This window comes from Fundulus heteroclitus, chromosome 14, assembly GCF_011125445.2.
Source record: "Fundulus heteroclitus isolate FHET01 chromosome 14, MU-UCD_Fhet_4.1, whole genome shotgun sequence".
In the NCBI taxonomy this organism is placed as follows: Eukaryota; Metazoa; Chordata; class Actinopteri; order Cyprinodontiformes; family Fundulidae; genus Fundulus; species Fundulus heteroclitus.
In genome coordinates, this window is record NC_046374.1 from 4648360 (window position 1) to 4664339 (window position 15980).

At 41.8% G+C, this 15980-nt stretch overlaps 1 protein-coding gene across 2 annotated transcripts in view; it reads left to right on the forward strand.

The window, feature by feature from the left end:
* mta2 (metastasis associated 1 family, member 2) overlaps positions 1–15980 on the forward strand; it is a 47589-nt gene that overhangs the window by 20616 nt on the left and 10993 nt on the right. For both annotated transcript variants that reach the window (XM_036146107.1, XM_036146108.1), the window contains exons 4-8: positions 8390–8507; positions 10429–10492; positions 10609–10726; positions 12307–12409; positions 13099–13198. In XM_036146107.1, the coding sequence (XP_036002000.1) occupies positions 8390–8507; positions 10429–10492; positions 10609–10726; positions 12307–12409; positions 13099–13198 (503 nt within the window). The remainder of the gene's footprint in view (positions 1–8389; positions 8508–10428; positions 10493–10608; positions 10727–12306; positions 12410–13098; positions 13199–15980) is intronic.

The window sequence follows — 15980 nt, forward strand, 5'->3', positions numbered from 1 at the left end:
CCTGATCCAGTCCAGTCTCCTCCTTGTTTGATCAGTGTAGACGGAGGGAGGGTAGGGAGCCAGCGGGTGGTGCCAATGCCATGCAGACTAGCAAGAATTGGATCGCATACATTAGACCCGCCCCACCTCCAACAACAGCCCAGCCCCCCTCCTCCTGGTCTCCAGTGCTCTTAACAAAGACATTAAAACACATACAGTAGCTCAAGATGGATGCAGTCATGTTGGCACGTTTCTCTGTGCTGCCGCCACCGTCAGACTGTGATTGGTCTCCAATCGTGTGTGTGTGTGTGTGTGTGTGTGTGTGTGTGTGTGTGTGTGTGTGTGTGTGTGTGTTGCCTGGATAGTAGCTGATTAGAATGACTCTAATTTCTTTGTGTGATGTCACCGTGCCTGCTGGCTGCTTTGGCATGCCCTTGTAAAGAGACTGAATGAAGATGTGGATGTAGCTGAGCTCCAACTGCAAGCCATAAAACTGTCTGGACTGACACAGGGATGCCGGGACCTTCCTGTAGATTAGTTACGTGTACAGCTGGGATGCAGCATTAATCCAGCTGCACCATCAGCAAGGTTACTAGGATACCTGGCAGGTTTTGCGCTGATTTCAATGTTCTTGACCGATTTGGATTTTAATATTTTTGTAACGCTTTATAGCTTCTGATATCTGCAGATTCAGATTTCTTTCCACAAGCACCTTCTTCAGAGCTATGAAAACCAGCAAATGTTATATTTTTTTTTGTACATTCTTGGGTGAATTGACGATAACTACAGAGCTGAACAGATTTTTCTGTTTAACTGTAAACTCAATTGAAAAATGCTGCATTTAGAGGGATTCCTTTTCCATTTTTCTTGTAAAGTAAGCAAGGTGTTGCACCTAGTGCTGTTAAACAGAACCCCTCAGATGTGTTGCCTTTCCAGTACCTCCTGTGTTTTAGTATTACTTTGTGATTTGATGATATTTTGAACGCATGACCATGCGGAGGACTAAGTCCCAAACTGGCAGCGTGATGCAGGGACTGACCCCTGCTCATTTTGTTGGAGGCCTCTGTGGCTTTATGAGAAGAGAAGTCATCTTACAGGTAGAAAGTTGTCAGTTTGATCTTAGCTTCCTCCTCTGCCACTGAGCAAGGCACTTAACTCCACCTACCCATCCACATACTGCTGTATACATGTGTGAGGGTTTATAAGTGAGGCTGGATTAATTCAATTCAATTTTTAAATTCAATTTTCAATTCAATTTTATTTATATAGCGCCAAATCATGAAACATGTCATCTCAAGGCACTTTACAAAATCAAGTTCAATCTTATTATACAGATTGGGTCAGATTATACAGATTGGTCAAAAATGTCCTATATAAGGGAACCAGTTAATTGGATCAAAGTCCCGACAAGCAGCATTCACTCCTGGGGAACCGTAGAGCCACAGGGAGAGTCGTCTGCATTGTCCATGGCTTTGCTGCAATCCCTCATACTGAGCAAGCATGAAGCGACAGTGGGAAGAAAAACTCCCCATTAACGGGAAGGAAAACCTCCTGCTTTAATGTGGCTGTTGTGTAAAGATTTTTGATTGGTCAGTATGACCAGAACCGCATTAAATAAATTCAGTCCTTTCACCATTTTGCCACCTAAGCGAGTTAGGTTGATTTTTGTAGCCAGTGTTTTTCTTATAAAATGAAGCCATCTGATGCAGGACGTTTTAGACAGACTATAGGTCCGTTCATACTCACAAGGAGGAGGCTTTGTTCCACTTTGAAAACCACCGCTTTAAAGCTGCAGTAGGAAGCTCCCTCCACAGTGGAGCCTGCCGTGCTGCTTCAATGTTTACCCTCATTTTATTCAGCCTCGGTCTAATTCTTTCTGTTTAGCTTGCTTTTTATCATCAGTCTTTGTTGCCTGAGCAGGTACCATTTGCAAAATTGGTAGTTTTCCTGTAAAGCAGGTTGTTTCTCTGCTATTTCCCTGCATAACTGCAGCCCACCGCTAATCTTGAGCTAAAATGACGGTAGTACTGTGTGGGGGACGGGGTGTAAGCAGCGCATAGACGGGTATGATTGAGACTGCTAAGACACTCCTCCTGGCTCTGATTGGTTGTTTCTGACCGGGAGCGGTGTATTTATGCTAATAACAATAGGCAAGGCAAATTTATTTGTATAGCACATTTCAGTACAGAGACAATGCAAAGTGCTTTACATGATTAAAATATAGGAAAATAAAACAGAATAAAAGCAAGTAGGAATAAAATGTAGAAACCAAATAGAACATTAAAAATAGTTGGACTAAAAAGGTTGAACTAGTGATGTTTCAGCAGAACTGTTCAACTAGAACAGTTGAAGGCAATCCTAAACAAATGTGTTTTTAATTTTGATTTAAAAGAACTCAGGCTTTCAGCACTTTTACAGTTTTCTGGAAGTTTGTTCCAGATCAGCGGAGAAAAGGAACTAAATGCTGCTTCTCCGTGTTTAGTTCTGGTTCTGGTTCTGCAGAGCAGGCTGGAGCCAGAAGACCTTAGTGGTCTGGAGGGTTGATACACTGATAACAAGTCTGTGATGTATTTATGTGCTAAGCCATTCATGGATTTATAGACTAACAGTATTTAGTCTGAGTATTAAAAAGTATTTTAAAGTCTATTCTCTGAGCTACAGGGAGCCAGTGTAAGGATTTTAGAACTGGGGTGATGTTCTTTACTTTCTTAGTCTTAGTGAGGACGCGGGCAGCAGCGTTCTGGATCAGCTGCAGCTGTCTGATCCACTTTTTAGGCAGACCTGTGAAAACACCGTTGCAGTAATCAATTCGACTAAAAATATACGCATGGATTAGTTTTTTCAGATCCTGCTGAGACATCAGTCCTTTAATCCTGGAAATGTTCTTCAGGTGATAGAAAGCCGACCTTGTAATTGTCTTTAGATGCTTTTGGAGGTTCAGGTCTGAGTCCATCACTACTCCCAGATTTCGGGTCTGATTAGTGGTTTCTAGCTGAAGCTGTGTGCTTAATTTTGATCACTCCTCTATTGGTCCAAAAAGTATAACTTCAGTTTTGTTTTTTGTTCAATTGAAGAAAATAGGACCACTGGGAGGAGCTAGAGGAGCTTAATTAGTTTAGTTTTATTCACAGATCATCTGTCTCATATTATACTGTCAGGACATAATGACAGGTTTAACAAAATGTTTAAAAAATACATGTTTACAAAAGTTACCCACTGCAGCTTTAATGTAATTTTCTATAATCAGCTATATTTTGCTTCATGGAGACATGACTTCAGTAAATATCAGCCCAGAGTTATTTAGGTGTGATTACCTGTACAGCCGAAAAGATTCCTCCAATATTTCAAATAGTTTACTAAATTTCCCCGAGGGAAATGGTCTGCCTCAACCCTTCCTTAAATTCTAGCTTTTCAGTCCATTGTGGTCTGGCCAGGTGGTTATTAGTATTGCCCGGCACTCTGCAGATACCTGGATGCCAGGTGTGGTTATCAGTTATAGAAGGAGATGGCAAGCAGCAAAAAGTAGCACAGAGAAATGACTTAAACCTTAACAGAAAAGAAGACAATACAGTGCATGCACCTGCTAAACTGAATTAGCATTCCATAATAACACGTCCCCGATGCTGCAACACCTGAGCAGGAAACAGGCTGGTGGAAAAAAATGGGTGTCAGCGACTCAAACATTTTACCAGCCACTATTTTTCAGTTTTTAAGTGTAACATTTGCCTTGGTTCAAAACTATTATTCTTAACTCTCCAAGAAAAACTTGACTGTAAAGGAAATTTAACTATTTACCACAAATTGGCAGTTATAAAGAGGAACGTAAAATAACAGTATAGACCCCTTAGTTGTGCACTGTAATGCCTTCTTTTTAATGAATTACTGACACCAAACTGTAACAGGGTGCACAACCCTGACATTTACAAAGTTATTTCCTTACTTTGGGGCTTCAATTTCCCTAATTTGTATCTGATTCAGAATCAGATTCTGACCATGTTTTTATTTCCTTTCCCTTCCTCCCACACATGAAATCAGGCCTTCTGGGTCTTATGCTGTCCTGCTGCCACAGCTGGATAGCAGGGCTGGGGTTAAAACCCTCAATATTCAGGACTGACAGCTGGACCATCATGGGGTCAGGGAGAACAGCTACTGAAAATCTAGACCTCTAGCCACTTTTATTAAGCTTCATCCCATTAAATCCCCTCACAGTCGGAGGTGGAGGCTGGACTGGAGTGGACAAGGTCTGCCAACCCAAGCACATCTGGGCACTGGTGTTAAAGCACTGACGTGTGGTGAGGTTCGTCACCTCTGAGACACTGATACCTCTGGAGTCTGATGCACAAATATATGAACCCAAGACAATTCTAACACGCAGCAAATGGCTCTACAGTTGGTTAACTGTAGCAGCAGGTCTCCTCTGAGCTGCTATTCCTTGAATGATGCATTTCACCTCCTTGTGGCATTTAGACGATTCCTGCTCCTTGATAGCCTTCAATTTCACTTTTTCTTTGCGCCGACAATAAAGCCAGTAGTCTTGCTGGTGGAAGACACGTCCTGCCAACAGTGGGAACTAAACACTGACCCACTGCTCTAATAAGAAACGAGCCAGTCTCGTAACTCGCCACGGTCAGTTTTTCTCCATATCCACAGTGGGTAGCGCTGTTGCCTTGCAGCAAGAAGGTCCTGGGTTCAAGTCCTACCCTTGCTCCATGGTCTTTCTGCATGGTGTTTGCGTGGGTTCTCTCCGGCTTCCTCCCACTGTCCATAAACTTCACTGTTAGGACTGTTAGCTCTCTGTGAGTGTGTGTAAGAATAGTTGTGTGTCCTGTGTGTCTCTGTGTTGCCCTGTGATGGACTGGTGACCTGTCCAGGGTGTACCCTGCCTCTCGCCCATTGACAGCTGGAGATAGTCACCAGCACCCTTCGTGACCCCAGCAGGGATAGACATGTTAGAAAATAGATGGATGGATAATCTTTATTGTCATTGCAACGTACATTCTAATGAATTTTGTTCACTTCATTTAACCCATCCTCTTGTGGAGAAGTGGGTTTCCACTGTGTGGCGCTCAGTTAAGGCCACTAGGCCACCACACTTCTATTTATTATGAGTTCTTCCCTTTACTCTTCTGGAGTAACCCTTCTATCTGTCCCCTACTTAGCACCTGGAATGTAACGCCACATTGTTACTGTTCTGGTTTCCTTCTTTTACTGATAATGGCATTGGACTTATTTACACTGCCTGATGGGTAATACCAAAATAAACAGCAGGAAGGTAACAGGCAGTGAGCCCATTACATTATCTCCCTCACCACATTAGGTCAAAATGGAACTAACTCAGGAATTTTTGTTAAATGGTTCTCCTATGATTTGATTGGTAGCATCACTTTTTGTTATGCCTTAAAATGTATTTCATTCCATTGGATGGTACTTTTTAGGTCGATACACAAGCCTAACATCAAGGTGGGTTTGAAACCTACTGTGTTGTAATTGTGTTGCATTTTTATACTGATCACTAGTACTCTGTTGTCAGTAACAACCGTCGTGACAGAAACAAGGCTGTGTTAATGTGGTAAATGAACAATAATGAAGCAGGCCTGTCTGTTTTCTGCTCCAGACGTCTCTAGCCCCTGGCTCGGCTACCTTGAAGGGAAAGTATGGTACGCTTACTTCCTCCTTCACAAAGTGAACAATAGCTGCTCACTTAGTAGTGTGCTTGAGTCGAGTGACAGAGTTGAAAATGTTCACCAAGTGAGACTTTTTGTTTTCTCACATCCTTTGACAAAAGCAACCACTCTCCATGATGAAGTTTGCCCAGCTGCGTGTTTGGAAAGTGACGAAGCAAAAACACGGGTGCTGAAACATCAGCTGTATAAAAATCTTCCAGTTAGTGAGAACGAAACCAAGTCCTACCTGCAGACGCTGCAGCGGTTCACAGAACCACACCAGGCTTGTCTGGCTAATAGAAATGAACATGACAGCTGGGGCTGTCACGCTGCAGCACAAGATCTCTGACATGGATCGTGTTTGGCCCGTCCAACTGTCCACACTCATGTCTCCTGTGTGACTGTTGTCCGTATGCCTGCATAAAGCAGTGAGAAAGGTTCAACCTAACCCAACACCCTGCTGACATGTCAATACATTCCTAAAGCCATTAACCTGGCATGTACCTGCTGTGTATAGGACCTTCAGGTCAGGTTTGGGCTGCTGTGGTCCGGCAATAGTTCTAACCCCTCAGAGTCTCTCTGCTACTGTTGGTTTGTCTTAATTGCTTCAGCTTATTGCTGCTTTTCACCACAGCTTCCCTCCTCTTCCTCCTTCAGTGCCCGCACTCACACACACACACACACACACACACATCACACACACACCAGTTCTTTGTGCAAAACAAAAGCCCGTTGATCTGTCACTGAGGCCCACACACGAGTTAATTCAGACAGATTTTGTTCCTCATTACAGAAGGTGTGTGTGTGCGTGTGCGTGTGCGTGTGTGTGTGTGTGTCTTGCTTTTAGATTATATCCGATTAAGGTGCCTGTCACTCCTTTAATGTGTGTGTGTGTGTGTGTGTGTGTGTGTGTGTGTGTGTGTGTGTAGTGAGAGAGAGAAGAGGATACATGTTTGGGGGGGATGGGCGCCTCAGGTTTGGTACACAGGGTCTCCCACTTTATCTGGCAGGGACCAGTCGGACAGGGGGGAGAAGGGAGGGGGGAGGGGTTGAGAGGTTAAGAGGAAAAAGGGGTGTGGCTTGAGTTACTGTCCTTACTGTGTCTTACTGTGTCTTCCCCCCCTCCCCTCCATGCCCTCACTGACAGGGTTTCCTTTGGCCAAGTGCAGGGGCGGAGTCCACAGAGATTGAGCGGAATCAGCCCTCCCCTTCAGTTTACCACAAATTACTCACCCGGCTGCTGAAATTAGAAATGCACAGTCTAGTGGCCAAGTGCACCTAAAACACAGCCATCTGTGGATCAGTTGATTTCTTACAATTGTTATGCAGAAAAAAAGCGGGGGTTTTGAGTTTAGTTCATGTGAAATAATTGCTTTGCTTTGGACTTATAATAGTTGTGAGTGCGCATGAGATGACAAATGGCTGAGATAAAGTCCAACTCAAAACACACCAGGAAGTATCTGAACTACTTCTCGCTCTCTTATGTCTGCACTTCAGTCTTTAAATGTCAAGCAAACGTCCTGCAGAGGAACCTGAAGCCCTAGAGCTGATGGTAGTTAAGATTTGTTTTGGCCTAACAAGCTGACCAGAAGTGAAGTGGTTGCAGATGAAACTTGCTGTAGTGGGATGGCTACATGACTTATGAACAGTGGCTTCCCTGTCAATACAGGGAAGAAGCTGAAATATTGGCCCAAAATATTAGCCAGCCGATGTACGGGTCGACCTCAACTACAGACTGTACATGTAGCGTAGCGTCTTAAAGGGACCTGAATATAACCTACCTATACACAGCCAAAAAAGACAAAAACCACTTCTTTTTGTATATATATATATATATATATATATATATATATATAGATAGATAGATAGATAGATAGATAGATAGATAGATAGATAGATAGATAGATAGATAGATAGAGATATATATATATATATATAGATAGAGATATATATATATATAGATAGATATATATATAGAGATATATATATATATAGATAGATATATATATATATATATATATATATATATATATATATAGATATATATATATAGATATAGATATAGATATATATATATATATATAGATATAGATAGATATTTTTATTGTGGTAGATGTCGGTTTAGGTACATTTTTGGCTTAGGGTCGCCCGGGCCTAGTATCTTTTCACATACACCTGATTGACTAAGTCCATAGTGGGTAACCCCAGGGAAGGAAACTGGAAGTAAAATATTGTTCAATAATATAAATCTTTTCCATAGTTGCTTAGTCCTGGTTGATTTTCTAGAGAAGTAGACCTGTTTAGCAATATTACATGACAGGCCAAAATTCTGTCTGGGACTAAATGCTGTCAGGTAGTTGGTTGGTAGATGTGTGCAACATGCCAACCTCTCTTATCATGATTTTATTTTTCTTGTACAGGTAAACCACAATTTTATCACATTTTCCAGGGATAAAACATATCCCAAAGATAAACATAACAGAGCATTTAGATCAAAGAACATTTCTATATAAATTTTAATCCCTTTCTGCACATTATGTGCTGGTGTCAGGTAAAAGTGACATTTAATAGTTCTAATCCTTCACGATCTAATATGCTTCTATTACACCCCTACCAGGTTGTGAATTAAACTGCTTGGTAATGTCCCACCACATAGTTAGCAGATGGCCGATGTTTAGTCAGCGGAGCAGGTATTTTCCGTTTGTTGTGGAGAAGCGGCTCTGATTGTCTGCTGTTTGTGTTTGCAGGAGAGTTTGAGGAGGAGTCCAAGCAGCCGTCCCTGGCTGAACAACAGAAACACCAGCTGAAACACAGGGAGCTCTTCCTCTCTCGACAGTTTGAGTCTCTTCCTGCCACTCATATACGGTATGGATTATTGTAGAGTCAGCAGTTTAACCTGACACCTGCCAACCACTGTTACAGACAATCTCACTAAATGTACACTTAGCCAACATATCTCCTGTTATTTCAGTGAATATAAAGTTAGTTCTATTAACTGGTCGCTATTACAGGATGATGGGACGTTCTTACTTCATTCACAAATAATTCCTGTGTGTGTATGAACAGCATTAACCTTCAAATCACTTAAATGTTTCAATCATGGGACAGATGTTCAACATTGGACAAAGACAACCTGAGTAACTACAGATTCCCTCGTTCATTAAGGGAAGTGAAGCTCTCCAGAGCAAGCTGACCCTCTGGGGGAAATAATCACTTCTAAACCTGATAACTAGTTGTGCCACGACTGACAGCAAGAGTTTATGAAACTGGTGAGAAGTCTTTAAAGTCCATGCTGAGGAATTTTGGCCCACTCTCCTTCACACAAATGTTTTAATTCAGCCATGTTGGAGGATTCTCCAGCATTATCTTTGACGTTCAGAGATGATCTTCCTGCTGTACTTTGGGTTATAGTACTGCTGCAGAACCTATGAGTGATTGGGTTTATGGTTCTGTAATAAATATTCCTGGATATTCTCATGTAGGATTTTCTGGTAGAGAACAAAGTTCACCATTTCATGGGTTATGGCAAATTGTCCTGGTCCTGAGGAAGCAAAGCAGACCCAAACCATCCCACTACCACCACCATGTTTAGTAGAAGTACGATGGTTTGTTAGTTTAGGGTCAGATCTAACTGAGGCCTGCAGAGCTTTGGACGTCATCCTGGGTTGTTTTGTGACCTCCTGGATGAATCATTGATTTTGCTCTTGGAGTAATTGTGGTCGACCGGCCTCTCCTGGGAACGTTCAGCATATTTCCTCCAGTTGTAGATCATGGCTCCCACTGCTGTTCGCTGGTGCCCTAAAGTCTTAGAGATGGTTTGTAACTCTTTCTAGACTGATAGATTATGATGATTTTGTTTTTCTATTGTTTTTCAATTTATTTTTGAGATTTTTCTTTAGATCTGTCACCCACCAGAGAGATTGTTTGAATTATATCTGCAGGTCAGGTATAAATCAGGCCTAGGGTTGACTTCTCAAATAGAGCTCAAGTTTCTAAAAAAAAAATAAAGAAATCAAGTTTATTTCCAGTTCATTCATGATTTAACAAGCAGGATCATCTCTCCTCTTGGTTTGGAGAGCTTTTTTTTCCCCTTAATGAGTTAAACCATTTGAAAAATGCTTTTAGTATTTACTCAGGTTGTCTATCCAGTATAAAACTTTGGTTGATGATCTGAAACATTATAGTGCAACAAATAAGCAAAAACAAAAGAAATCTGTAAGGGAGCACTTTCCTCAGTTCTGTACGTTAACAAAACCACACGAATTCTAAATATTTCAAGGCGGTTCTTTAAGCTGTTCTACCAAACAACGCGGAGGTGAGCGACGGTCTTCATGCATGTGTGGCCCAGCAGCTTTATACAGCCCGATTTCATCGTCCAGCTTCAACTCTGTTATTTTCACTTTTTAAAGTAGAACGTTTGTCAACAGCAGTTTAAATGTACTAAAATGTTGAAAAGTTGTGTGTGAGTGAAGAGGATGAGAGAAGCTGTAACCTTATCTGCAGACCATTGTAAGGTTAACTGCAGCCCAACACTTGAAGCCATGTGAAGCAGCTTTAAGCTGGTCTCCTCTCAGATCAGCAACACTGCTGTAGAGGACGTTGCTTCTCTCATGAGGCCCTTCTTTCCTGGCTGGGCAAGAACAAATTCCTTTTCTATGAGTTTGATTGTGTCAAACCCATAGAAAAGTGACAAGCAGCCATACACTGTTTGATGTATGATGATCTGTTTTATGAAACTGTACTTTAATTTCTGTGATTTTACAGCTTCTCCTCTTTGTCTCTGCAGAGGGAAATGTAACGTCACCCTTCTCAATGAAACTGATGTTCTGGCTGGTTACCTGGAGAAAGAAGTAAGGCACAGCTTAGGGATTAATCAGGGGCTGTTTGTTCCTGTTCCTCATCACATGAGCGATAGTTTAATGGCAGCTGGAGCACTCAGCTATACTCTCCAACATCTTGTGTCCAGGACTGTTTCTTCTACTCGTTGGTGTTTGACCCAGTCCAAAAGACGCTGCTGGCAGACCAGGGGGAGATCCGAGTGGGCTCTAAATACCAGGCTGAGATTCCTGACAAACTGGCTGAAGGTTTGTTTTCTTTAAGACTGAAGATGTCTAGAGTTGAAACAAGATCCTCACATGCACCGTATGAGAAGGTCCCTAATCCTTGTTTCTCTTACGTCAGATTTAAACGTTCGATGGTTTCATTCTGTTAAGATTTCTAAAATGATTTATTTTTGCTAAATGCCAGAATAATGATTCTGGTTAATTTTGTTAGATCATGCTTTTATCTTTCTTCAGATTCAGAGCTTTCCATGCATTTCCTTAATAATTAGTAGCGTTCCCTTTGTTCTGGATGACTTGGGTCAAAGCCATTCACAAAGGTTTGCTGGATTTTTGGCCCATTGCTCCTGGCAGAACTGGGTCTCAGACACCTCCTCAGCTCTGCCCACAGATTCCCACTAGGACTGAGGTCAGGGTTTGTGATGGGCTCTCTGAAGCGCTGACTGTGTTGTCCTTAAGCCTCCTGCTAGCTAGTTTAGCGGTATGTATGGGATCATTTAGAAAGAGCCACCTGTGCTCTGGCTGATGTATTCTCATGTTGCTGTACTGTTTCTGCATAATGTTCCTTCTTTATGTTGGGTTGGGGTATTTTGTGAAGTTCACCCATCCCTTTATGTTCATGTGAACATCAATCCCTTCACCTTGGAAATAGCCCCTCTGAGTTATGGTGTGCCCCAAGGCTCAGTCCTGGGTCCAGCCTTGTTTGCACTGTAAAGGTTGCCCTTGGGATCAACTTTTTTTTAAGTTACAAACTTTGATTCCAATGTTTTGCAGATGACCTTCAGATTTATCTGTCCTTAAAAGCAGGGAAATACTCCTTTCAGTCTTCAACATGTGAAACAGTGGTTGTACCTAATATTTTTAAACCCTTTTAACTACTTCCAAACGTTAAATCAGCACAAACTCTTGGGCATTTTAAATAACTTCTAAAGACTCATTTCTACAACCTGGCTATTAGTACAAGATGACCCAAGTGTTTTGTTTTTATGGCTGTTGTTTTTAGGTGGTAGTTTTTCTGTTTCTGTTTGATTGATTTTTCTTCTTCTAGTTTTTACTCTGTTCAGTTAACATTGAGCTATTTTCCATTAAAGCCCAGCTAGAGCTGTAGGAAATATCCCATATAAATAAATTTGACCTGGACCTGGACCTCCTGCAGCAGAACACTGAAGCCTTTATCCCTTTCACAGTCAAGTCTGTTTAACTCAAATCTTTTAAATGAACCTACCAGAAGCTTACACAGTCATCATCATCTGGGCTTTCCCAGATTGTTTTTAAGGGATAGTAAGTATCTTTGCGTATGTAAATTTCAGACTTTGTTAAAAGTTATTTAAAAAAATCTCTGGCAGTATTCTGTGAATCCTTTTGGCATGATTAAATCCGACCTGAAGCAGAAAAGGCTTGGTCTGATTTAATGTCAGACAGGAAGAGAAAATAAGGTTTTTATTCATTTTTACACATTTTATGTCAATCTGTGCTTTCAACCACACATTCTCTTGTTACTTCAGACAGAACAGGTTTATTATTAATGGGTTTTCATAACATACACAGATATATCCAGAATGATCAGAATTATAACCTTGAGCTTTTGTTCATCTGTGTCTCAGGTGAACTTGACACCCGGGTCCAGGAGAAGATGGAGACTAAAGTTTGGGACCCCAACAACCAGCTCAAAGATGCACAGATCGACCAGTTCCTTGTTGTTGCAAGGTAGCACTTCCCCACCATCTGCCACCCTGCTACATCACCAGTATAGACCCAGTTACCATGGTAGCTTCTTAGCAAACTTTCATCAGTTGGAGACAGAGCTTAACATCCAGCATTAAAGCTGTCGCTGGAGTGGGGCAAACCAGTCTAAGTCTTAACTGAACACGCAGTGAAGGTGGATTCTGTTTTGTGAAAAATCTAACATGTTAGAATATGTAGAATATTCATCTTTATGTTTATCTCAACATACATTACTGTGAAATTGGAAACCTCTGAATTGAACCCATCAGTGGGCTGTCACTGTATGTTCTGTACGCACTCTGTGCATACAAAATGATAAATAAAGTTGTCTAAGTCTAAGTGTGACAGGCTCAGAGTAACAATCTGTGGGATTTGAACCAGGGAACTTTGCACTAGACAACCGCTCCCACCATTAGATACTGCTGAAACATGTCTAATGGTGCACTACTGATGTTTTTATGACCTCTGTGTTTGTTTTAGTTAGTTTATTTCCATTTAGAAATAAGTGTAATGCTTGTTTTTTGATCAAATCTGTTGCAGACACTGGTCGTTCCTCAGCCCAGTGCTCCCTCTAGTGGTTGTGTGATGAAGCAGTGGCACAGTAACACCAGAACCAGTAAAAATGTTCCAAAGGGTCTTAATGATGTCTCCTTGTGACCGTTTTGTTTCAGAGCGGTGGGCACATTTGCTCGGGCCTTGGACTGCAGCAGCTCCATCCGTCAGCCCAGCCTCCACATGAGTGCAGCTGCAGCCTCCAGAGACATAACCCTGGTTAGACCTGAACGTCCACACACTCTACACTCCTTCCTATCCAACCGTTTCAATGGATTAAGGTTTTCTCTTGGCATGTTTAAAACAAAAGAATTAAAAAAAAAGATTAAAAAAATTAGCTACGCTGACTGTCTCTCCATTGTGCTACCAGGGCATCATTAACACATTCTTTACATTCTGAGATCAGTCACAATAAAGGAGTCAGTGTGATTACCCTTAGCAAAAAGTAGTTTATTCAAGTGAACTACAAGTATAGTTATTTCATACTTAAAATGAGGCGGTGTACTTGAAGTTTACCTTTAATAAACTATATGTCATGTACTTAACAATCAATAGTATGGTGAAGTATACTTGACTTATAGTGAAAAGTATAAACATAAGTCTAGAGGAAGAGAGTGGGCTGTAATTTATCAGGATCTGTTCAGCCTGTTTAGTGAGTCTGTTGGGGTTTCCAGTTTGCTTCCTCTTTAGTTTTCTCTGTCTTTGTCTCCTCTGTCCGTCATTTCATATTAAACGCTTCCTAAAGAGTTTTGTAGGTGGGACCATGTCTGTATGTTAAAATGTTAGTTTACTTACCAGTACATCCAGGAAGTCCCCAGAGTTCTCTTTTCCATATTTTATCTTAGAGCATTATTCTAAGATGATTGAAATTCATTTGTTCCCTCTAAACTCTACACACATCACCCCTTAATGACTATGTAAAAAAAATTTTTTTTTTACCTCTGTATACATGGAAAATAAAAAGTAAAAGATCAGCTGTACAGATGTATTTCCATGCTTTGCTCAATACTTTGTTGTTTTGGCACCAATTACAGCCTCAGGTTTTGGTGGATATGATGCAGTAAGCTTGGCCTACCTGTCTTTGGGCCCATCCGTCTTAGCAGAACCTCTCAGGCTCCATCAGGTTGGATGGGAAACGGTGGTGCAAAGCCATCTGTGGATCTTCCCAGAGATGTTCAGTCAGATTTAAATCTGGGGCCCGGCTACTCTCCATTCTTGACTGTATTCTTGGAGTCTTGCTGAAAGACGAACCGTTGTCCCCAGTTTGAGCCATGATGCTGCCACCGCCATGCTTCACTGTAGCGATGCTATTGGTCAGGTGATGACAGGTTTCCTCCAATCATGACGGCTGGCATTCATGCCAAGGAATTGAGTCTTGTCTCATCAGACCACAGAAGGTTGTGCTTGTGGAAGGCTCTCCTCTCTCCACAGAGCAACGATGGATCTCGAACAGAATGACCACAGGGTTCAGCTCTAGGAGGGGCCAAGCTTGGTTTGTGCTCTAACAAGCAAACAAACATGTGTGTCTTAGCACTAGTGGAGTCCAGTTAGGCTGGAAAGGCATCTAAATATGATCGGTGGAAACAGATGAGTTTCATGGCAAACCCTGTAAATAGTTTTCTAGACGTGATTTCTAAGATTTATAATTAGGCCCGAGCAGCGAAGCGCTGCGAAGGCCTATTGTTTCTGTGTTGTTTCTTATTATTTTTATTCTGCCCCCCTAAAGAGGGGCCTTTTTGGGGGCTTTATCATACTCAAAAACTCACCAAACTTTGCAGGTGCATGGTGACTGTTTAAAAATTTTGTATTTTAAGGTCGTCACAAAAATCAAAAGAAAAATGCCTCAACGGCGCCACCTAGCAATTTTCAAAGGACCCTTTGCTATTCACTTACTTCATCGTAGAGACATGTGATTTGGTACAGTGGTAGAGCTCACCAAGACGCTCAGAATTTACAATTAATGTCATAGTGCAAATATCACAGGAAGTCGGCCATTTTAGATTGAATGTCTGATTTTGACCCCATTTTTGACGTGTACAGCAGTGGTATTTGATCGAACTCCTCCTAGAGATTTTGAGCGAGCGGCTTGAAACTCGGTCAGTCTGATCATAAGGCATGGCCAATTAAAAGTTATCAAAACGGTGAGTTTTTGAGCTTGTTGAAGGGGCATTAGCAGGGGTCAAAGTTCACCTACTCGCCACAAAAAATAAAACTATTATATCTCCTATTCAGAAACACACAGAGGCACCAAACGTTCTGTGATTGATCATCATCGGGTCTTCTTTAATATCCAATGGTCAAATGATGACATCACTTAGGCCACGCCCCCTGACAACAGGAAGTGTCATGTTTTGCTGTAAACTGTCGCTATGTTACCCCTCTGAGCTAATCAACATGAAACTGTGTCCAGAGACAGAAGACATGTTGATGTGTTGTGGATTCCAGCCCCAAGTGGATTCGATGGAGCAGGAGAGCGTGGCGGCGTGGTGAAGTCACCTCAAACGCCGCTGCCATACGTTTGGCTCTGAATTCCACATTTTTGGGCCGAGCTGCTTAAAACTCACTTGGATGCATCCTTATCCACCCCCCAACAGGAATCCATAACAAACTTTGGTGGGCGTGAACTAATGCCTCAACGGCGCCACCTAGCAATTTTCAAAGGACCCTTTGCTATTCACTTACTTCATCGTAGAGACATGAGATTTGGTACAGTGGTAGAGCTCACCAAGACGCTCAGAATTTACAATTAATGTCATAGTGTAAATATCACAGGAAGTCGGCCATTTTAGATTGAAGGTCTGATTTTGACCCCATTTCTGACGTTTACAGCATTGGTATTTGATCGAACTCCTCCTAGAGATTTTGAGCGAGCGGCTTGAAACTCGGGCAGTCTGATCATAAGGCATGGCCAATTAAAAGTTATCAAAATGGTGAGTTTTTGAGCATGCTGAAGGGGCGTGAGCAGGGGTCAAAGTTCACCTACTCGCCATGAAAAACAAAA